Genomic DNA, 23940 nt, shown 5'->3' with positions numbered 1-23940 from the left:
TAGGATAATCTATTGCATTTTAGCTGCCCTTTTTGGAGATAAATTGTACAACAAGACGCTATGCATGGATGGCAAACAAGCTTGGGGTGTACACTATAATGTTCACAGCTTGTATGGCTTTAGCGAGATGGAGCCCACTCTAAAGTATGTAAAATTGCAATCTGGTCCGTCTTTTTATGATGTTTTCACCTGTGTCTATAATTTTGTATAACTTGTTAGAGCATGCCGAGCAGCAACAGGAAAACGGGGTATAGTCATTTCACGATCAACTTATGTTAGTGGTGGTCGATTTGGAGGGCATTGGTTGGGTGATAATTATTCTGGCTGGAAATCGATGACTAATTCGATCATTGGTAAAGTTTTTACTGCAGATTAATTTCATATCAGCAGCATAAAATAACTATATTCACAATTTTTATTCATGTAGGTGCTCTTGAATTTAACATGTTTGGAATTCCATATGTAAGTTCTTTCGTATGTTGAAGAAAAGTGCTCATTAAACTGTGCCGTAGTATATTTATTATAAATTTAATCATCCTCAATGATGCAATTACATCTATACGCGTATATCAGCTATTTACGCAATTGTAAACTAAATGTATGGGATATGATAGTGACATGTTAATGAATTGCTGTATTTCTTTATATTTGACCTCATGTAATAGCAAGCAAAATTAGCACGGCCCTTAAATTTATGCGTAGCATTAGCTTTTACGTTCTTAAATTACTATTAATATTTCAAATGATATGGAATACTTTCATCAAGCCAAATCAAGATAGTTTTTACTCTCCATATGTTATTAAAATAAGACTTTATGCACGCCAAAATTCCTATACAATTATCCATTAATGCACTTAGATTGGTGCCGATATTTGTGGCTTTTTCGATAATTCTACAGCATCACTGTGCAATCGTTGGATGCAATTGGGAGCTTTCTATACCTTCTCTCGCAACCATAACGGATACGGATTTAAGGTTAATAACACGTGCTATAATTTTAGAATCTTAATATATTTATTGCATACTAGACGATTAAATGAGTGTTGGGAGGAGTATTCATTTACTTTACAGCATTACGCCAATTTAAAATTTATATCTGGATTTCAATCCATTCAGAAAAGGCAGAATATTCGAAATGCTTAAAATATATTGGATCGTTGAGAATAATTATTAGGAACAATCATTCGACCGAATATTCATCTGCCTTATATCATTTGTGAACTCAAGAAGTTCTTTCTTAATTTTATTTCAACGTACAGTAATAACAAGTGCTGCAGTTTTAATTCTAACATATATATTAGGTAGCTGATGAATATTAGAATAAATGTTATTCTACCTTACATCACGATTTGATTTTAAGTTTACTTGGATTTCATTTTAGAAAGTATTTTAAGCTACCTTGTATCATTTTTTCCTATTAAAAGTCTTAATTTTATCATTATAGCCTCAACATCCACCTGCATTTGGTGCTAAGAATGCTGCTAATGCTAGATCAGTATTACTTATTCGTTACAAGCTGCTTCCCTACTTGTATACGTTATTCTACCATGCAAATACACAAGGCTTAACCGTGATGCGATCCTTAATGATGGAATTCCCTAAGGATAAAATTGCACGAACTGTATCCAAGCAATTTATGTGGGGATCAGGCTTGCTCATTACTCCTGTTCTTGTAGAGGTGAGTGAATTTTTAGACGGTGAGTAATTTAAAGCTTAGCATTAAAACTATATGTACAAGTGATGCTTATCGTGTGACTCAAATCACAGTCACAATATCTTCAATAGGATGATGGAGAAGTCTACTCCTATAAAAAATAAATTCATATTAATAAATGATAAGAATGCTGTGGATTTTTATTGTTTATCAAGCCTATTAATTATTCTGTGTCCATAAAAGTCATTTTAGATTTACTCTCCTTAAAATATTAATCATGTGTGAGACAGACAAAATACGATTTATCGATTTTCCATTTTTAGAACGCTACTTCTGTTCGTGGATATTTCCCCAATGATCGTTGGTTTGATTTTTATACTGTAAGGATATTTTTCCTCCATTGCGAATATGATAATACTATTACTCGCTATCGCATTGAATCAATCCATTTATCAATACAGGGTGTAGAAATGCAAGGTGGTAGTGGAGGCGCATCAGTCAATGTATCGCTTAGTGCTCCCACAGATTTTATCCCACTCCATATCCGTGGTGGACATATATTGCCGATACAGCACCCTGCCAATACGACAGTCTATTCGTAAGTCTATTCTATTTCTTGTTATTGAGTTATAGCGAATAGATTGAGGATCTTTTAATCTACTGTAAATGATAAGGTCCTGTAGTAATATCCTTTAGAAATAGAATTAAAATGCATATGGCTATGTCAATAGCAGTATTGATTTTCTTGTTTTACTAGCTTAATGAAGTCGATTTGCAGTAATAAAATTTTAATTTACCCCATTTATTGAATGGATTACTGAGACGTCAATTCAAATAGAGTAAGAAAGACCTTAATTTTATCGCATTTTGCTTTATCTACATATAAATCAGTCGTCAAAATCAATTTGCATTAATGGTGGCCTTAACTAAAGAGAATTATGCAGAAGGATCATTATTTTGGGACGATGGAGAAAGTACCGGTGAGATGTTAATTGTATAAATGACTTGATTGCCATGTTATTCTGAATGTACAAATAAATGAGTAGATAAAATTAATCCATGGTCAGAAAGATTGTAACTGAAACTCTTAATCTATGATTTTATTGCAGATACCATGACTAACGATAAGCATACTTTAATTCACTATAATGCAACGAAGGTAAGGCTTCGTTGTCGTTGTCATCATTCTTCATTGGATGATTTCAATTTTATATTTCTTTAGCACTAGCATAATCTTCTACGAAATCGAGCATTGTAGATTCAAGCCAATGTTATTATCTTGCCTATGCTAATAAATTAAATGGTCTACTTTTCGTTTATAGGACACTTTAACTGCAACAGTGGCAACCAATGGCTATAGCATAGGACCAACTTTAGATTATATAACCATTTACGGTGTTAATGTACCTAACATTGTTTCTACTACCATCAATGGGGCATTTTGTGCTCATAACTGGGATGATTCTACAAAGGTAAGCTACTTAAAATACAGGGTTACTGTGATGGATTATACCATTATCCACGATATTACTCATTTTATAAAAATAGTGAAATTATTGAAGAAACAATATAATGTACAATTGTCCATTATTTGATTGATGCTTCTCCCCCAAAAATTAAAAAATCGTTCTATAGTCCATTATTTGATTGATGTTGCTCCCAACAAAATTAAAAAATCATTCTATAACCTAGGCTAAAATTGCTATGACAACTTGGTAGTTTCCATTAGCTAATTTACAATCCAAATAGGGTGAAATAATGATGCTATAATCTAGAACGAATTATTACAGAAACACCATAGTCCTCATTTTCTAGCTGATGTTGCTCGGAATATAGTTGAATAATCATTCTATGTTCTAGGATAAAATTGTTGAAGGAAACACTATAGTCTCACTGGGGTACTCAAATAGCATTAAATAATCATTCTATAATCTAGGCTGAAATAGTTAAGGAACTACTGTAGCGCTTACCTGTTCGTTTATCTACCCAAATAAAACTAAATAATCATCCTGTAATTCAGACTGGAATTATTAAGGAAACATCATTGTGCCTATTAGCTAATTTGATATTGCTCTCAATAGGATTAAATTATTTTTTTATTTGCAGCTTGCCAGATAAATAGAGATTATATGTTTGTATCGTTTAAATGAATTAAATTACGGTAGTCCATCAACGCCATAAATGCTATCAGATTAAGTTAAACAAGTACGGATACTAGAGTTTCCGATGTAACTTGTGTAGAGGTGTAAATGGACAAGGATCGACTGTGTGGTAACGGTTAATTTCAACGTCAATATTTAGGTGCTCAATATTACTGGACTGAATCATAATATGAATCAAAGAATTGTCGTTAAATACCAAGCAAATCTGTAAGGTTATGGCAACAGCAACCTAGAGTTATCCAAATAGCCATAGAATAATTTTAACTTTACCGGCTACCATACTTAATTTTGGTAGCAAAGCTGCTAGTTCAGCTTATGCATTTAAAATTATCTTCTACTTGTGTTTACCTGTTAATCAAATTTTAATGCCATTGTCAAGAGTTAGTTTGTACTTGCAAAGCGCCTTGGATAGCTTTAGCAACTTTTTCAGGCTAAATTAATGTATACCAGAAGTCTTTCCGTAGCAATAGCCGAAAAACTAGTCATATTTTATGCCTATTTTGATCCAGTTATAGTATTATTCATTGCAGGTACATCCGAAATGTTGCATTTTTGTTGTCTGTATTAAGATTATGATAACTCGTTAGGAGATAGTGACTCGCAATTAGATGTAATTTGTTCGCTTTAGAAATAGAGCTATGGCGTAAATGACTCTGCTTTTCGTCATCAGTTTCTAAGATAACGTTAAATTGATAGGGAGGAGAAGTGGTGTTTTAGGTAAATGTTGTGTACTCATTATGGAAATTGAATTTTTAATTTAATGCCTGATCGCTACCCAATTTTTGAGACGAAAACAAATTGATAGAGTAGGGTACTTTATTTTCAGCTAGATGTAATGGGACTGGCTTTGGAAATTGAGCTATAATTATTCCATTAGCTATCGTTCCATTGATTTGATAGATTATTGTAAGCTGATTTGTTATGATAAATCATTTAGTCTTGATAGAATAGATCAAGCTTGAGTTGATAATTATAATTCCGTAGTACAATCGAAAAGAATTTATGGAATATTGTTTGACTTAAATTAAGGAACATCTTATTGTCTATTATCCATTCTGATGTATTTTGAAAGTTTCCGTAATGATGCTAAACGTAATAAATGAAATTGTCTCGAATGCTGACTTTATAAGTGGTTTTACTAATTGAGATATCGTATCTACATGTTTGGTTATGAGAAGATGATCGATTAAGATACGTTAGATAATTAATTTACATTTATTTTAATATTAAAGTATGCTTTAAAATTTTAGATCTTCATATTTAGTGGAATGACGGATAATAACGAATTGGTATTGCTTGTTGGTGCTAAGAATTGAGTTAAAGCAAGGCCTAGTTCGTTGTAGATATAGCATACGGTGAATGATGGTTGATCTGATTTATACGATGATCTAGATAGGGTTACTTGTAGCCTAGGAAAAACTAATAGTCCATGGGTTATTAAGTAAATTTAAATTGTAGACAATAATATGAACTATTATCGTCAAACTAGTATACATATTTGGACTCCAACTTATTTCAGAACTAGAAATATTAGTGTTTAACAGACGATAAATGTTTGAAAAATTGATATTCCATGGTTACACTGAATTAGAAAATATATCTCTTTCGATTTATTTTAGGCATATTATACCGTAAAGAATATACATTGTAACATATACAAGTTCGTAAATATTACGAATTCGGGCAAAGCAGGCAAATATTTAGGTACTCTTGTAAACGACGCAATCACTAAATTATAATTATTTAACAACTTAAATATAGTGAACCACATTTTTATTATTATTATCAAGAAAAATACGAGATTTTAAAAACAATTTTTACTGCATACAACTGAAGCAATTTACTAAAGTGTATCAACTTAAATATTAATAAAATTTCCTGTATTTTGAAATCTATAAACCTTTTATTATACGCTTAGTTAAGTCGATTTTTTATGCAATGAATTCATTATATTTAGGTAAAATAACTTTAGCAGCTATTTACACGTGCCCTAAAAGTAGTTCCCATATGACCATACCTGTTATCAAAGTCACGTGAAATTATCGATTAATTATAAAAGTAAGACCAAAAATTAGATTTGCCCAAGTTTACAAATTGACTTTTGCCCATGTCATATAATCTGGGCCCAGTATGCTGCGGTTTTATGTTCAGTTTTTATTTGTAATTTTATCCAATATGGCAACGCAATTCATTTTAAAAAATAAGTAATGGGATAGTGGAATTTCGAGCTATTAGCAACCATGACTTGATTAACATAGTAAAAAACATTTATCCTGTCTAGTAGAAAATTAAAAATTCTTGCATGCTTTTCCTCTTAACATGGATGGGCATAGAAAGTATACAAGGTCATCAAGGAATAGCTTTGATACGATATCAAACCGATCAAGTGATGAATAGCATGAATTATCTATGAGTCTTTCTAATTAAAGGATCAATTAATTAAGCAAATTGAACTGAGAAGAAGAGTGCTGTCTATTATAATCGATATTACTATTGACATACAATTTAATTGGCTAGTCCTAAGTATATAATAGGCAGAATGAGAACATTAAATCGACATGTTGGAGCGATTCCATATGTATGCATGTAGAGCATTATTTAATTAGTCATTCCGTAAGCACTTTATAATTTCTGCTGTTTCAATGTGGTAGTACGGTACTGACTGGCTCTTACTGCCTTCCAGATCCAAAGGAATTGCAACTCTAGCTGATCTGCTATCGACATCCAATTCTTTAACAACTTTTTCCCTGTCAGTATCGATTAGATCAATTATCTCATCATGAGAGAAATGAGTAATAGATTAAAAATTGTTATTGGAGTCCCTGTAGCCATCGTTATTATGTGTGCCATTATTATTCCTGTTGTCTTGGTCGCTAATGGCCAACGTGAAAATATTGGAGCTACTGAGCCAGCAACCATAGCGACTACACAAGGCCTCACATCGCCTACTCCAACAACTTTAATTGTCAGTAATTCCCCAACACGTCCAAGTGTTCAGGCTTTACAGCGTTTTGATTGCTTTCCAGATACGGATAAGCAATCCAAAGGTGTCTGTCAAGCTCGAGGATGTAGTTGGATTCCTATCAATGTCGCTAGAGCTCCAAGTTGCTTTTATCCTCCTCAATACCGATCCTATACAGCAACAGAACAAGCCGTACCTTATGGTAAGAAATATATCTTAGAGCGCAATCCAGTCTTGCCTACCCATTATGGATCGCCAAGCAATACGATCAAATTAGATATTCAATTTCAAGCTAGCAATCGATTGCGTATCAAGGTAAGCATTTTTGCACTAATAGCATGAGCACTTTCGAGCTGGAAATACGCGTATGTCCTTTACATCCATTAGTAAAATTGAACTACAGATTCAAGTCATACTCTATACGATAGTTGTCCAAATGGACTGGAAATGAACAATTTTAAGTCCTGTATCCATTTTATTTTATACGTTGAAGAATTCCTGGGCAATCATTTATTTCAGCCTAAGATGTTTTCTATTCGAATTTTGTTGCAATATATGTCAGTTTGAAAATTGAATATAGAGGTACTGATTCAATTTTCTACTCCCTCGACTGTCTATCCTACTGAGTGACTAACCGAAATAAAGTGCCCTTCCTATATTCGTTTATTTCAACTTCAGATCGATTTCGTGATAAAAATTATTTTGATGGCAATTGGAAAATTCGTGAGATTAATGGCAACATGTTTCAATATTAGAATAGCGTTTTATCCTTGAACCTATTTTTAAACATCTTTCATTCTGTAGTCTACAAGACTCTACTCCTAGTGGACTAAAGTACTAAGTGATAATATTTTGCTTGAATGGAGCTACATCGTTGCTCTCATGACAAACTAGAAAGAGTTAGATGTCTAGATCTTGATTTTAGAATAGGATGATTTTAATTCTGTTTTACTGCTATTAAGATTCTCAACAGCCTCACTTTTAGCGCCAAAAAATTGCGTTTACTTATCGCTGACTTATAATAATTCAAAATCTTACGACACATTCCTGACGGAAAGGTGAAAGATGATTGATTTTATTATACATTTTGTAGCGGAACAATTAGGATTGAATAGGAATTTCTGGACTAGAAAGGATTAATTCTGAGCGTTCATGTTGTTGTAGTTGATAAGTAGACTAACATGCAGTTAAAATCATTTCTAATTTTTTTATGCGTTTCTACCACAGTTTACCCTGTATGAACTCACTTTTCCAAAAAAATATCTAAATGGAGCTGTTAGAAAACCAGCCGTTATGGCCAAACTGAATATTAGATCAAATAAAACTAGAATCAGTAACCTGTAATATTAATTACTTAATATGACTAATGGCCTATCTAAGAAACATTCCATGATAAAGTTATGATTACACGCATTTCTCCTCAGTTTAATATTTTATTTGAATTTGCAATAGCTACAGCCTATTAATTCAATTTATATCTAGACTAAAATGCTAATTTGTATCCATTTACTAGCTCACCTTTCATTTAATGAGGTAAGAGTAACATCCTTAATAGTAAAGAGTAAATTGTAATATTTAATAATATAGAAAGATGAAAGAAATAGAAGGGAATATCAAAAGAGAGTTCCGTTCCATATTTGAAATTATAATAGAGTAGCAAACTTAAGCTATTATAATACACACACGCTTGCTTAAAACTGTATTATACGATTTAGGACTATGTTATAATATAAAAATAAAATGGGTTAGGGGCTGGTAACTTTAATAAAAGCCGAATTTGCATAACATTAATTTATCGGCAAATAATACGGGTAAATTAATCTGTGTTGACTATGATCCAGATTTATCTCTACCAAGTACCGCAAACGATATGATGGCGTGTAGGTTGTCCACGAACAGAATTTAGGACATTAAAATTGCTGTCTTTCGTAAAAAATAGGTGAAATAATTACATAGAGAAATAGGTTATATTGTGATGTAAAATAGAGCTTTATGAGCTTCGAATGGATTTACTCTATGTTATAAGATGATCGAGTATTATAATGAGGGACGATAGTAAGTGACAGATAGAACAAAGACTATCTAATGATAAATGATTTAATAATCATCCATTTCCTCCTTTAATCGTGGCTAAAGACGGATTAATTGATACATGATGAAATTACGATTAAAAGTGCCAACAGTATTGATTTCATGAATGAAATTTCTTATTTTTTATTTCACTAGTTGTAGCATTTAGTAGTTCTTATTCCTATCCAGTTAAAAAATTAGATTAACTTACAGCAAAGAATATCTATCACTCGATGTAGTTAAGAATAAAATAGTAAATAATTGAAATTGAGGAAGAAGTATATCTCACTTTGAATTTTTATACTCATGACAGAATTAGAGTCGGAAATATCAGAATATGTTTATAATTAGCTCAAGTAGAAAGTAGTTAAATGTGATACAGGAAAATAGAATAGTTAAGTTAATACCTATCAGGAAAAGAAAACATACCACGTTCTTTTTCTACCAACCGTCCATCATTGCTGGCGATTAAGGAGATGAACGGTAATGTTGAATATGAAATAACGAACAAACATTAGATAAAAATAACTTTCTTTCTAATGATGGCTACAATCGAAGTTTTCAAAGCCAATTATCATCTTCATGATTAAATCAATTGTCATTATCAAGGCTATGTTGATTACATCATTATTTTTAAATTGATTATCATGATCACAACTACGTTGATTATCATCGCTATCGCTAAATTGATTACCATTATCATATAGCAAAACTCCTCCCTTGTAATGGTTCCTATTATTTATAAAACAAATACAAATATGGTAGTGGTATTATAAATCAAATGATTGTAATTATTTATCTGTGTAATAAACTTGTTTTGCGAACTACTACCCTAAAATAATAGATTACTTATTCCTATCTCCACTACACTTAGGTCTACTGTGTGGTAGTCCTGTTTTACTTACAGTCACACAGGGGTAAGACTGTTCTAAGAATTTAGTATAGTTTTATTGGTAGAGTAGCCGAAATGCTTTCTAATCACGAACGAACTGAGGAGCTGAGCATTTGATCCTCCTTTTATACTCTACCGCCAAACTTGAGGTGCACACATAGTAATTAAGCAACATAACATTTACAGGGTTCTTATAAGAAAACAACCCTCAATAAACTATATAGTTTACTATAGATACAATTAGTAAAAAACTTTAATTGGCAATAACTAATAAATAGCCAATTAAACGAGCGATGCTCAGTAAGCTACTCGCACTTCGCGGCGGGTGCTAAGGCCATGCCAATATTAGTATCTATAAAGATTATACTAATAGATTTCAGAACACGCTTACAGTACATCTAGGTAGTCTAACAAAACTATGCACGATTAATATTTATAATCACTGTTTACCGCGTATAGCTACGTAATGAAATCTACTTAATTAAGTTAACATGTACGGTGCTTTGCTCCGTAACAATCTGCTAAAGGAAATTGATATCAATTAGCTAAAAATTCGTCATTGATAACGAATTATTCGTTATTCCTAAGCATTTATCGTTTATTAAGTTAAGATCGTTATTATCCAAGAATTTTCTTTAGTGCCTGCATCGATTCAACATTGCTAAAGTAATTATGATGCTAGGTCAAGTTTTCTGAGCCAATAATTATACAAAGTAATCTCGAATTAACAATTATACCATTATAACTACAACAATCTAATATGATCGAATAGATTAGTATAACTTGCGTATCTTGTCACTATTTACGGTAGTACTGAGATTACGACATAGCTAAGGGATTCCAAATTCGTTTCAGCTATTACGGTTATTAGTAATAATATTCTGAGGTTACTAGTTATAAATTGGGTAATATTTTAAACACCATGTCATGAATTAGCGTTTATTCTGTTTGAATGTTTAATTACAGTATCGATACCTAGAATGAGTGGAGCTAAGTTAGAGAAATATTTATTGTCATGTTTAACCTGAAATACTGACACGTCCATTACGTATTTATAGTTTACGGACAACGCTACAGCCCGCTATGAAGTGCCAATCAAATTTCCTACTATGAATGCAAATGATCAAACAGCTGCAAATCGTCTATACGATGTTGAAGTAAAAACGGATCCTTTTGCTATAGTTGTTAAAAGGCGATCGACAAATACTATCATGTAAGTTCTGTGATACACTAGAAATGGAATTTCATTTCAAGAAATTGAGTTAGCTAGAACGTTTAAAATTAATTGCTGTTAATGTTTACATCTCTTATTTGGATATAGTTTTGATTCCAGCGTATCTGGCTTCATCTATGAAGATCAATTTTTGGAGATTTCTTCCAAATTGCCATCCAAGTATTTCTATGGCTTAGGTGAACATGAACATCGGTCCTTCGTCCATAAAAACTGGGACTGGAAACGTTGGGGAATGTTTGCTAGAGACGAATTTCTTGGGGTATATTGAATAGTTTATTAAGTTTACTCTCTACAGTAGATATTGCAATAGACTTGATAGCTATAAATCAGAGTGATTGACTTTTACTTCTATCTCTTCGCTTTTATAAAGTGTTTAGTAACTAGTAGCAGAAAGTTTACACTCATCTCGGCAGCTGTTATAGTTTAAAGCTGAAATATTTAGTTATCTACTTAATATTAGACCGACAGATAATAGTTTAGAGATTTAGAATCAAGCTACAGCTATTGCTTTCTGACTAGAAAATGTGTTATTGACTTTTTGGCAATGATTACTACTATATTAAGAATATATTATAAAAAATAAATAAAAATCGGGTAGTGGCCGGTAAAGCTAGTTGTGATAATAAATTGCTTTAGATATTATACACTTGTAATTACTGCATTGATGTTTCATAGTTATGAACAGTAGAATTAAGCTCACACTGCTAAATTACGGTTATAAGACAAGTTCTTGCTGCTTTCCATGATCCGCTATAATTGATAGTATTAATATTTTTCGTGGATTACAACAAAGTATTATAGCCTTGAATAGTCAATAATTTGTTGCCGTTGCGATTTCGTATACGATCAACTTTTACAACGGCTAAACAAATTTTTGAAATAATTGTTTTATCCTTAACTCGGTTTAAGTAGACTTATTTGAAACTTTAGGAGTAATAGTATATAGTTACTTATGTATATAGCGTATAGTATATTGGCTGAAGCATTAGGATTTTGTGCCATCTTAGAATTTCTTTAACTTTTAAAGTCTATACTGATATGAAATTATCCTTGTTTTAATCAGCCTGATAAAAATTTGTATAGTACACATCCTATGTACTTAAACATCGAAGATAATGCTGGTAACTCTAACGTTGTTCTCTTAGCCAATAGCAATGCTATGGGTATGTCTAAAAGCTACAAGATTATAACAATATAATTGGATACAATGATATTTATACCATCAAACTCGATTGATCTTGTTCCTTTGAAAACCTAGAGGTAGTTTTAACGCCTCTTCCTGGTATCACATGGAGAACTATCGGCGGCATATTAGATTTCTATATTTTTCTTGGTCCTTCTCCGGCAGATGCAGTCAGCCAATACATCAAGGTTTACGCTATCCATCAGTAGATCTTGTACGTAAACATAGTGGCTTAGAGCTTTACTAACTGCAACTACGACAAATATATTGTAATATCACATTAAATGTAAATATCTTGGCTTTAAATTTCTGCTGAGTTAATTATTGTATTAGACCAAACTAAAAATCTTATAACATAGTTAATGAATCGTTTAATTAAATTTTGACTAGCTAGGCTAGGCCTATAATCATAATCAGCTGTTTGAAACTCGCCAGTCTGCTTCCTACAATACTTATGTACCAATAATTTACTAATAACCCCATTGGCTTGATATTGAAGGCTATTGGATTACCTTATTTGCCACCTTATTAATCCTTGGGTTTCCAACTAAGTCGTTGGGGATACCAAAATTTGGATCATGTTCAGCAAGTTCTGGAAGAAATGAGAACAGCTGATATTCCAATGGTAAATAAGCGGCATATATATTATTGATGCTATTAAGTATTTAACGCCAATAGGTTTGTCAGCATGATTTTGATCTGATAGTTTAATGATGATGGCTGAAAATAGAATTTCAGTTATTTTTAGGACGTCCAATTTAATGATCTTGACTTTACCAAGTACCATCTAAGTTTTACCTATGATTCAGTCAATTACGGTGGTTTACCCGAATTTATCGACGATCTTCATAATCGTGGCCAAAAATATATTATTAAACTTGTAATGATGGCATTAATCTCGAGTATATTCTATACTCGTATTTCTAGCAGCTAAATTATTTACAACATCTATTAATTACGATTGCTCGACACTTGTTCTATTGCATCAACTAGGATGCACAGATCGGCAATAATGAAACTAATGGCACATATCCTCCCTACGATGAAGGAATGCAAAGAAATATCTTTATTCGTCATAGCGATGATAGAATGATTGTTGGCAAGGTAATATTATGATTATTATTCGAATCTGGAATCCAGTTTTTAGCAAAATATCCAGTAAGATATTAAGAAGCCTGCTTCTAAAAAGGACACCCTATAAGCTACGATAAATTAGTCAATTCTATATGTACTAAAGACACATATATGCCGCTTATTTTCGCTTGTAGGTATGGCCTCGTGGAACTAGCGTGTTTCCGGATTTTACTAGTGACTCGACAAAAACTTGGTGGAGAAATATGATTGTTGATTTCCGTAGAACCATTCCATTTGATGGTCTATGGCTCGTAAGTTGCTATCGATTGCTGCGTTTGAGAAGTTCCATTGTCTTAAAAAATAATGTATAAATCATTTCTAGTATTAGATGGCAATTTTTGAGCAGATAAGATGAAAATTTCTCTTTATAGGATAAGGATTGGTATTTAATGTAGCTACATTAAATCTTAAAATTAAACTATTCTATTAACTGCTGTATTGGATCGTTTGAGCGGGTGTAAGGCCCTTTGGCTTTCGATGTAGTGATCAGAGACAAAATTTCATGAGACAAATAATCTAAATAACTGTTATCCCATGATGTTAGGACATGAATGAACCGGCAAACTTTGTCCCTGGATTGATTGTCGGTTGTATTAACAATCAATACAACTATCCTCCATATAAACCAAGTAATGAAGAAATTAATTTGTGTAAAATCTTAAAATTTGAGTCATAGTTTAGTGGCAATGATTAGGAGTTTTAATTTTTAGACATTGATTTATTTCATCATCGGATAATGCCTGTACATCAACATAGCAGGCATTGATATAACTGCACGGTAGTATGGCTTAAATTTTTAGACTGTAATAATTATTTTATGGTCAGATATTGCCTGCACATTTAACGTATTAATATAGGAGGTATGGATTAAATTATGCGGCAATATAGTTTAAATTTTTAGACTTTAGTTATTGCAATTATTTTATGGTCAGATATTGCCAGTACATTCTATATATTAATATGGTAGGTATTGATCTAATTGTACGACTTTACAATCTAAACTTTTAAACTTTAGTAATTGTTATTATTTTATCGTCAGATATTGCCTGTAGATTTTACATATTAATTTAATACAGCCGGTATTGATCTAATTGTAAAACAGTCTTATTTAAATTTTTAGACTTTAGTAATTATAAATACTTTATCGTCAGATATTACCTGTACATGTAATATATTAATACGCGTTTAGCAGATATCGATCCAATTGTACGGCAACGTGGTTTAAATTTTTAGACTTTAATTTATTTTATCCTCAGATATTGCTTTTAAGTTCTATAGATATAAATATAAACAGGTATTGATTTAATTACGCAATTGAGTAATTAAAAACTGCTTGTAGAGGCAATCATTGGAAAGACTTTGTTTAATCAAACTATCTGTATGGATGGCAAGCAGGCTTGGGGAAGTCATTATAACACCCACAGTTTATATGGATATAGTGAAATAGAGCCATCTTTACAGTAAGCTGCAAATACAGTAAAGAGAGTTGAATAGAGTTTAATTTTATATTTTATTTTCATAGCTGGTATTATCATAGTATATCCTATTTAATTATATGTGTTAAGTCAATTTTTCAATGTATTATTATAATTGAGATTGAATCTCTTCTGCCGTCGATAACTTTGCAATTTTATGGCATTTTGTAGTATTTGCGTCTATATTATATCTTTAAATCAAACTAATTAGCATTCATGGTATATTCAAGTGCTGATATAAATAGTTTTAATCTTACGATACCTACTTATGAGCAGAACTTGCGAATAATTTCTTAGGGGTTGCAATACAGCGACGGGAAAGCGAAGTATCATGATTAGTCGCTCGACTTTTGCTGGTAGTGGTAAATATGGTGGCCATTGGCTTGGCGACAATCTATCTGAATGGCCATCCATGGCTTATTCTATTATCGGTTAACATTTTATTAGGATATACTCTACATTGCTTCAAAGGAGATATCAATATTCACAAATGGCTACAGCCTGATTATAGAATAAAATCGATACAATTTTTTCAGCTAATTTTAATCATAATTGGCTTTATAAATTCCTACCATTTGTTCGCTTTTGAACAGGTTCCTTGGAGTTTAACCTATTTGGCATACCATTTGTATGTTTGAAATTTGTAAATTTTCAGATTTAAGCGTAGTACAGTAATTTGCAATGCTATTGTAAATCATAAAGAATTAATGTTTTATCCAGTCTTATCAACTGTTATATGCACCATATATTATTTAATGCGCAGGTTGGCGCAGATATCTGCGGACTTTTTGGAAATGCAACCGCTTCGCTTTGTAATCGTTGGATGCAATTGGGAGCTTTCTATCCTTTTGCTCGAAATCATAATACCAGAGGAAACTCGGTATACATACTTTTTCAAGCCTAAGACAAAGATCAATGTTTGATATTTTAGGATAGAAGAAGAAAAATTCTAATGGTATAAAATTACTTTATTTTCCTTTGTAGCCTCAACATTCAACAGCATTTGATACTCAAAATGCAGTAAATGCTAGGAAAGTTCTGCTCATACGTTATAGATTGCTACCTTATCTGTATACCTTATTTTATGAAGCAGCTACAGAAGGAAAGACCGTTATGCGCTCGTTAATGATGGAGTTTCCAACAGATTTAATCACGTGTTCCATTTATAAACAATTTATGTGGGGATCTGCACTGTTGATTACTCCGATTTTGGAAGATGTAAGTTACAAACTTGTTTTCTTGCTATAAATAATGAACTATTGTCTAATGAATTCGAATTTGAAGATAAAATTGCCTATATTTCAATTTCAATTTTTATTCATAACTTCACTCTTTGACCAATCGTAAATCTTAAGAACCTAAATGTTAGATATTAATTGATGAATCAATTGAATAACATTATTCGCATATTAAATACTCAACCATAGTCCCACTTTTATCCAATCTAAACGTTAAGAACTAAATGTTGAATATTAATTGATGAAGCAATTTAATGATAGCATTCTGCTATCAAATATTCTACCATGGTTTTACTCTTTCATCAGTCTTAAATGTTGAGAACTAAATGTTTGATATTAATTGATGAATCAATTAAATATCATCCTCCTCTTATTATTCCATCATAATTCCACTCTTTGACGATTCTTACATGTCAGAAGCTAAATGTTGATATTAATTGACGAATCAATTAAACATCATTCTCCAATTAAATAGAATGCAAATAGTGTCTATGGTTATTTTCCAAGTGGGCGTTGGTTCGACTATTATACCGTAAGTATATCATTACTACGGTTGCCTTATGATATTAAAGAGGGATAGTATAAAAAAATAGAGAACTTATGCTACTTACATGATAAATAGATGTTAAGCTTTGAGCTAGTCATATCTACTTTCCATGCATTAATCTGATTTCAATAGGGTGTAGAATTAAAAACTAAAGGTAATGTTTCGTTGAATGCTCCTGCAGATTATATTCCTCTTCATATGCGTGGGGGAAGCATCATGGTCGTACAAGAACCGGCTAATACTACAGTTTACTCGTAAGTTCATATCATCAAGGTCTTCTACTAGGTCATTTAGTTGTCATCGTAGTCCTAGCCAAGTAAACTATCCTAAATTTATTTTTAATGCTCTATTAAACTTTGAAGATAGCATTCAATAGTGGCATAGAATCAGTTACATGATTATTTTGGTTTGGTGGCTATATTTCATCCCTCTGTATTTGCAAACATCGCTGTTACTTTAAACATATTTTATCATCTTAGTTGTAACGTAGATAGGAAATGTATCTGCCTACGATACCTCATGTCGCTAAGACTACGTATGAATGAAATTAATTTTTGACCTAATTTTATCAGTTTACCTTTATATTAATAATAATAGACTTGCTAATCAGTTACCCGTTCAAATGAACGGAAACATATTTTGCACGAAGCAATATATTAAAAGAAAATTAACAGCTAGATTATCTTATTATGTATGATTCCTTATGGTTTAATCGTAATCTTGGTCCTAACTCGTATATGATTATCATGTTCGTATGCTCGTAAAATAATCTTCTGAGGTACTTTATGGTATCTATGAGTAAAAATTAAGATTAAAATGCGATTTGACACTATTCTAACGTAATATTATTCTACATTTCAGACGAAAAAATAAATTTACTATTATTATTGCTATCAGTGCTAACAACTATGCAGAAGGGTCCTTCTTTTGGGATGATGGGGAGAGCATAGGTAATCTTAAGAATAATGAATTACTGCCGTTATAATTAATATAATCAATGATAAATATTTGGTGATCATCGATATAACTTTAAAATTGATAATCTGTAACTAAATAAATCTTTTATTAATATTCCAATAGCATTAAGAACACATTACTTTATAAAATACTGATTTTGGCATTTTCCCCATAAACTATTGCTTTATATCAATCGTCGATGCCAAGTAAATTTATACCTTGATAGAAGACGTTATTAGTACTTCTATTTCGGCATCGTACTAGCTGCAACGTCTAGCAAGTGTTTTAAAAGTATTGATGATCGGATAACCAGTTTATTTTGTAGCTATATATCGTGCGATTTCAAGCTTTTATTCTTTCCAAAATACAATATCAAGAATTTTTTAATTACTTTAAAGTAGAAAGTATAGTCTAGATCTCTAGTATCAATGACACTCTTACAAATTCTAAGTCTCGGTATTAATCATGCATTTTATTTCTGCTTATTAAAATAAATCTTTGCCCATGTCGGCATTAGCATTGTCTTGAAGATCATCTGGTGATATTATTTGTTGTTTATTTACTAAGCTCTTATTTTTCTAGATACTATTAAGAATAATCAATATACCTACATGACTATGAAGGCTACTAAGGTATTTTATGATATACTGTTGCAAATAGGCTAATGCTCAAGGTTGAAAGTATTGTAGACAATCACATGAACAAAGCAACCGAAAGCCTGTCAATGTTATGCTCTGCGATGCTATTTAGATAGAAAATGGAGAAGATTTGCGATTCTATACGTATAGATATAAATTTAAAATGGAGAAGATTTGCGATTTTATACGTATAGATATAAATTTAAAATGGATTAGAATTATAATCGTTTATCTAGACATGCCTACGATGAGACGATATTGACATAATCAATATTGCCAATATGAAGGTATTAACTCTTAATCTGGATTCTTCTTCTATTTTTATAGGATACTTTAACTGTCAACATGGTGAAGAATGATTATGCCATTGAACCAACTGTAAGCAATATTTTGGTTTACGGTATAACAGTTCCCTATATTGTATCGGTAACCGTGGGTGGCGAATTTAAGAATCATGTATTTAATTCTAATACTAGGGTAATTTCGCTAATGATTATATTAATGCGTTAGCTCAGGATTCATTTGCTTACTCCATTCGATGGGTTTCATTGTAGCTAATAGACATGGATAGTTTTCTTGTAAAAGTTGGGATATTAACAAGCATGAGTTCTATTTTACTTTTATTGGTTAGGTCTAGGATATATATGGTATAAACGGTGCCTCATTAGACTACAACATGAATGGTGGAGGTTTTACTGTGACCTATAAAGAATTCCTATAAATTGCTATTTAGCTCTATGCATCCTATATATTCTATGATTTCATAGATTTTTAATCCATAGCTATAACAATTTAACAGAAACTTATCTATTTCAGCGTATCTTTATTTTATATACTGAAAATTTTTTAATCTCGTTTTAATTAATTCTTGTTAACATCATGTATGCTGTCGTATATTCAATCCTGATTAAAATTTAGTTTAACCTATTCTAGCCTTCTTAAAGTTATCACTTTTTCAATAGCATTCAAATGCTTTTTATTGTCACTTCAGATAGAATTGCAATTGTTTAAATAAATACCTAAATGTTAAAATTGCTAACGATAAGTAATTTACAATAAATGGATTTATCTGAAGTTGTCTAACAAGTAGAGTTTGTCTGAAAGCATCTCACGAGAAAATTTTGCACCAAGTATTGAATCCCTACCCAATCGTTTTATAACTAAAGTTGGATTTGGATTATTATTGTTAAATAACCATTTTAGATAGACTTGCCTTCGTTTAAATAAATACCTAAGTATTAGAATAGCTAATGGTCTTTCAATTGCAATAATATAATTGAGGCTGAATTATTTTTAAAACGTTCTTGCAGATTATACGCACTCATATTCATGTACGGGTAACATAACTAATTGATGAATATATTTGAGGTCTAGTAAAATTCATAATGATAACGACATGGACAACATAGGATACTGATAATGATAAGGAATAGATGTCTCGATTTCAATAGCTGTGGAATTAGCATTATTGTAATTAACACTGTGATCAGCTTTTTTCAAGACCAATCAACAGGCATGATTCCGGGTTGGATGAATAGCAGTTTACTGTAGTAGCACTACCTGGCAAGCAGCATAAAAGTTCGTAAATTGCTGGTGGCTTTTAAATATGAGACTGTAAAAGATTTAGTAGGTAGAAATCTTTAAAAATAGATCTAGCAGATCATAAATTGAAAAGCCTCAAACAGCACCAAGTAAAAGAACACTGAAAACCGAAAAAGGAAAAGAAAAATCAGCTTTTATTTCTCTTACTTTTCCTTTGGTCTGTTCTTTCGCCAGTTAAATATTATAGAGTGCATGAAAATTTTGTACACTTTGTATTCGTCATTATACAGGCTATATTATTATACCCTTAACATCATCCATTTAATATAGGTTAAACGTGGAATAAATATCAATATGGTAGTCAAAAGAATATCTAATCCTTACCTTTAATCCTAATAAAGTATCGGACTACGGCCTTTAGGTCAATTTTGCTGCTATTTTTTTATAGATTATAAAAATAGAACATGGGGAATGTAAACTAGCCAAAAATAGTAGCCTTAAATTTACTAATAGTATATCCTAATTGAAATTAACATAATGAATAAATGGATAAGACTATCAGATAACGCCAACTGTAGTGGGCTTGCATTCCATAGTAGATTTAAGATCAGATGCGTTCCCTGATCATGAATATATGGTATTATCATTTAAAATTTTTAAGCCAAAATAAATTACATAAGAGCGATATAGGGTCGCTCTAAATCATAATTAGTGTAATAACATGCCGTTCTTTTAGTGAAAAATTTGATTTGGTTGCTCTGCAATTTATTATTGTTGTAAAGTCTTGCCGATTTGCAACTTGCTTCTAAGTAGTTTATAGTATGTAAAAGTTAATAGAACATTCTATAATAATACCACTGCATTAAGAACGTTTAAAACATAGTGCCCTATAAGTGAAAAATTGATTATGTATGAAATTTAACGTCCATATCAAGTAAATTAATATTCAAATCCAATATACTGATGAACATGATTACTAAAATATAATATTATTCTACTAAGTGCAACTAAGCGATTTATTATTATTTGAACTTTAAAATTAATTGACTGTGAGCATAGCGAGTGAGCTCCGACTCAAAACTAGTATTTTAATTGGATAATTATTTGAAAGCTATTAATGAATTGGTGACCAAGAAGATACTTCGAAGTTCAATGCTTTCATTTTATTTGTCTATAATATTTAGTTCATAACAACTACTGATCTAAAGTAAATCTTGACTCCATGGACATTTATATTATTCTTATAAACTACATAATTGTATTAGAGTTGTCCCATTACTCAAACCCAAACTGCATATATAGACTAGCTATGATAGCTCGGTGCATATACTATAATTTAAAGCTAACATGACTAGGTGCCCCTTCTTCAACAATTTTACTTTATGATTGAAAAATAGTTGCATTAGATGTGTTTCTAGTATCGTTTAAATCTACGTTATTGTCTTTATACATTTTTTTTCATTACAGCAAGTATTATTAGCATGACATTTGAGTTGTTATTGCTGATACATTCATTTTTGCGGTCCCAAAATTACTTAACTGGACGAAATCGAATTATCAACCATTACCGGTAATAGGCTTCGTAATGACAGTTTAAGATATTTCTTGAAGAATGACTTATGCTGTTTTATAGTCTCTTAGACTTATTTGCAGTCGAGAAATTAGATGTAATCACTAAAATAAGCTATAGATATAAAGAAAAAGGACTCAACTAATTTTTAATAGATTTTCTATGAAGCTTGTCGCTCATGAATTTATAGCCCTGACAAGAATGTACCACGTGCTGAATGCGCGTAGAACGTAACTTTCAAAATAATGAATATTTCCTTTCTAGCTATAGTTTTGAGTGGGGTTTGGCTATAACCTCCTTATTTTTCTATAACAGGGAGGTATTTGATTCAAAAATAAAATATCTCAAACTCTCGACAGATACCGGTATGTCAATAATGCAAATTATGCCTGTAATTCATGTTAGGTTGCATACGGTTATGCATATATATTACAAACTATTCTATAGCATAAGTTCATGGAGCTTAGAGCAGACATTTGTCTACATTTAATGTATTTTATCAATCCAATGTACACTTTGAAATGTAAATATAATGGGCTAGAGAGATGTTCACACTAATAAAGTAATTCTAATGTAATAGCAAGATAGCATTCCTGGAAAGGCATGCACGAATATGTTCTTGATAATCATGATTATTTTTAATAAAAGAGTTGTGTATAAAGAGCTTGTTAACGTTATAACTCACTTTCTTGTTCTAAGCCTTGTTATATACAGTTATGGGATATTTGGTTAGTGCTATTAGGGTAGTTTTTTCCCACTAGTTATAAGTAGTCTTACATTAACAAATCATTACCGGTAGAAATATTTATTTTCAATCTGGTGTCTGTGGTGGTACCACTGTTTAACTATTTGCTTTTGTAGCTGATGTTGATTTATTTATATAGCATATTTTATACAGAATGTTCATCTGCTCTGGCATTATAAAAAAAAATTTAATAATAAATTTTGACCTGTTGTACATCCTAATAAAATACTGTAATATTAATTCTATTAGAGTAAAACATGCAAAATGCCACAGTTAAAACCAGGTTTGATAGACTTAGATCAAATGGTAATCTAGAACTTACTTGATCACTGAAAACATGAACATATTTTCATGCTCTTGTCAGGATTACCACATATCATAGAGATAACATATATTTTTACATTGAATAGATTTGTGGCTTTCTACTATGTCAGTTTACAATAGCTCAATTTGATTCATGTAAAATAGATATAGAATATTACGCAAATATGTTTAATTTGGCATTATCTGACGAGAACAGTTTAAAAAGCCTAGACTTAGAGCCCGATAGGCATATTCGAATTTCACCTTAATATCAAGTTTCATGAAAGTCGATTTAGAATTTACAGCTATCTTGAGTCAATTCTAGAATTTATTCTAATTTAGCATATGATATTGTATCACTCTATTTTAATTCGATTTAAAGAGACTTATTGCTATTGAATATTGGTTAAATCATGTTTGCTTATAATAGGCAAACATAATTTGAGGTTTTGTGTATATAGAAGGATGCTTAGTATTATTGCTATGCTCACATGATTATCCATATTAGCGATGTCGAAGTTTTGCTTTCTCATTTGCGTCTATAATTTTGATTTAGAAATTGGTGCTGTAGCATTTGCACACCACAGTTGACACAATATCTATCTGGTTGGTAAAACTTATTTACAACCTGATTAAATTGAATTTAGGAATACAATTATGCTAGTCCCATTGCAAAATCTACCTCAACGTATGGTATACGTCCTAAGTTTTAATCGATCCTTAATTATTTTATAAAAATTCTGAGCTTGCTTCGGCATATTGATGATTGCTTAGCTATAAGTGAGCATAACTATATAAGGAATAGAGATAATATTTTTGAAACTATTCCCAAGGCTGTCTATTAGATGGAATGCTTATAAAATAGTATAAACAAAATCAAGTTACAGACATGATCGACAAATGTATTTCCTTCAAGTTTGAAAATTATAGATATCCGAAATTATGCTAGTAAAAAGGAAATAACATGGCCTACGTTACAGCATTTTATGTGTCACCAGATAATAATTATTTACAGTATATAATCAGTTACGAATAAGTCTTTGAGTAAGTTATAGTGCCAAACTCTATCCACTGACATTATAGGATACCTACTATACAGATAATTTAAAAACGATTACTATCGACGAGAAGACAAATAATTGTAATTGCTGACATGTTCAAAAGTTTTTAATTAAACTGACGTTAATCAATCTATTCCATTAATGAATGCAAAGTCAAAGTCAATACTAGACGGCTTGATATCAATAATTAGTCAACAGTCTATTTTTACGAAAATTTATTAGATGGATGTGAAACGCCTTCAGTACAAACCATCTGCTTGGTAGGTAACATTCCATATTGAAGCATGAAGATATCAAGACAATACCAACAATTGCATGCAATATTATTGGATAGCATCTTTGGTATGGGCTTATAAATAAATAGATGCAACCTAGACTTTCGATTATTTATATAGTTGATGAATAACAAATTCAGTATAAATCTAAAGTCCTATGCGGCTTAGATATCATTCACCTCAATCTTCTGCAGTAACTTAGTCCATGGTCTAGTAATTGCCAACACAGGCTGATATTTTCTACCTTAAGATTGATTTCAGTTAGAGAAAAGAAAATTTGGCCGTATCATCACCATG

The 23940-nt window shown here is 31.3% G+C and overlaps 3 protein-coding genes across 3 annotated transcripts; all 3 read left to right on the top strand.

Annotated features, from left to right (window-relative positions):
• Positions 1 to 64: 64 nt before the first annotated feature.
• TRIADDRAFT_56704 (uncharacterized protein) lies at positions 65 to 3575 on the top strand (the record flags this gene model as incomplete). The annotated part of the gene is made up of 11 exons (XM_002112966.1): positions 65 to 144; positions 220 to 353; positions 428 to 462; positions 860 to 976; positions 1446 to 1679; positions 1979 to 2035; positions 2117 to 2253; positions 2547 to 2635; positions 2765 to 2814; positions 2978 to 3127; positions 3516 to 3575. 11 exons carry the CDS (start codon positions 65 to 67, stop codon positions 3573 to 3575), a joined length of 1143 nt encoding a protein of 380 aa, XP_002113002.1.
• A 3021-nt stretch (positions 3576 to 6596) lies between these two features.
• TRIADDRAFT_56703 (uncharacterized protein) lies at positions 6597 to 8420 on the top strand (the record flags this gene model as incomplete). The annotated part of the gene is made up of 3 exons (XM_002112965.1): positions 6597 to 7094; positions 8262 to 8312; positions 8367 to 8420. The coding sequence occupies 3 exons, from the start codon at positions 6597 to 6599 to the stop codon at positions 8418 to 8420; spliced, it is 603 nt and encodes a 200-aa protein (XP_002113001.1).
• Positions 8421 to 10850: 2430 nt separating this feature from the next.
• On the top strand, positions 10851 to 20079 carry TRIADDRAFT_56702 (uncharacterized protein; the record flags this gene model as incomplete). The annotated part of the gene is made up of 18 exons (XM_002112964.1): positions 10851 to 10954; positions 11063 to 11234; positions 12039 to 12138; positions 12234 to 12346; positions 13152 to 13262; positions 13427 to 13543; positions 13837 to 13921; positions 14632 to 14752; positions 15065 to 15129; positions 15361 to 15395; positions 15531 to 15647; positions 15752 to 15985; positions 16481 to 16537; positions 16685 to 16806; positions 17414 to 17502; positions 18092 to 18141; positions 18475 to 18624; positions 20020 to 20079. The coding sequence occupies 18 exons, from the start codon at positions 10851 to 10853 to the stop codon at positions 20077 to 20079; spliced, it is 1902 nt and encodes a 633-aa protein (XP_002113000.1).
• Positions 20080 to 23940: the final 3861 nt, after the last annotated feature.

The sequence above is a fragment of the Trichoplax adhaerens genome, genomic scaffold (assembly GCF_000150275.1).
Source record: "Trichoplax adhaerens TRIADscaffold_5 genomic scaffold, whole genome shotgun sequence".
Taxonomy (NCBI): Eukaryota; Metazoa; Placozoa; class Uniplacotomia; order Trichoplacea; family Trichoplacidae; genus Trichoplax; species Trichoplax adhaerens.
Note: the sequence above shows the minus strand (reverse complement) of the source record. Positions and strands in the feature narration are given on the sequence as shown.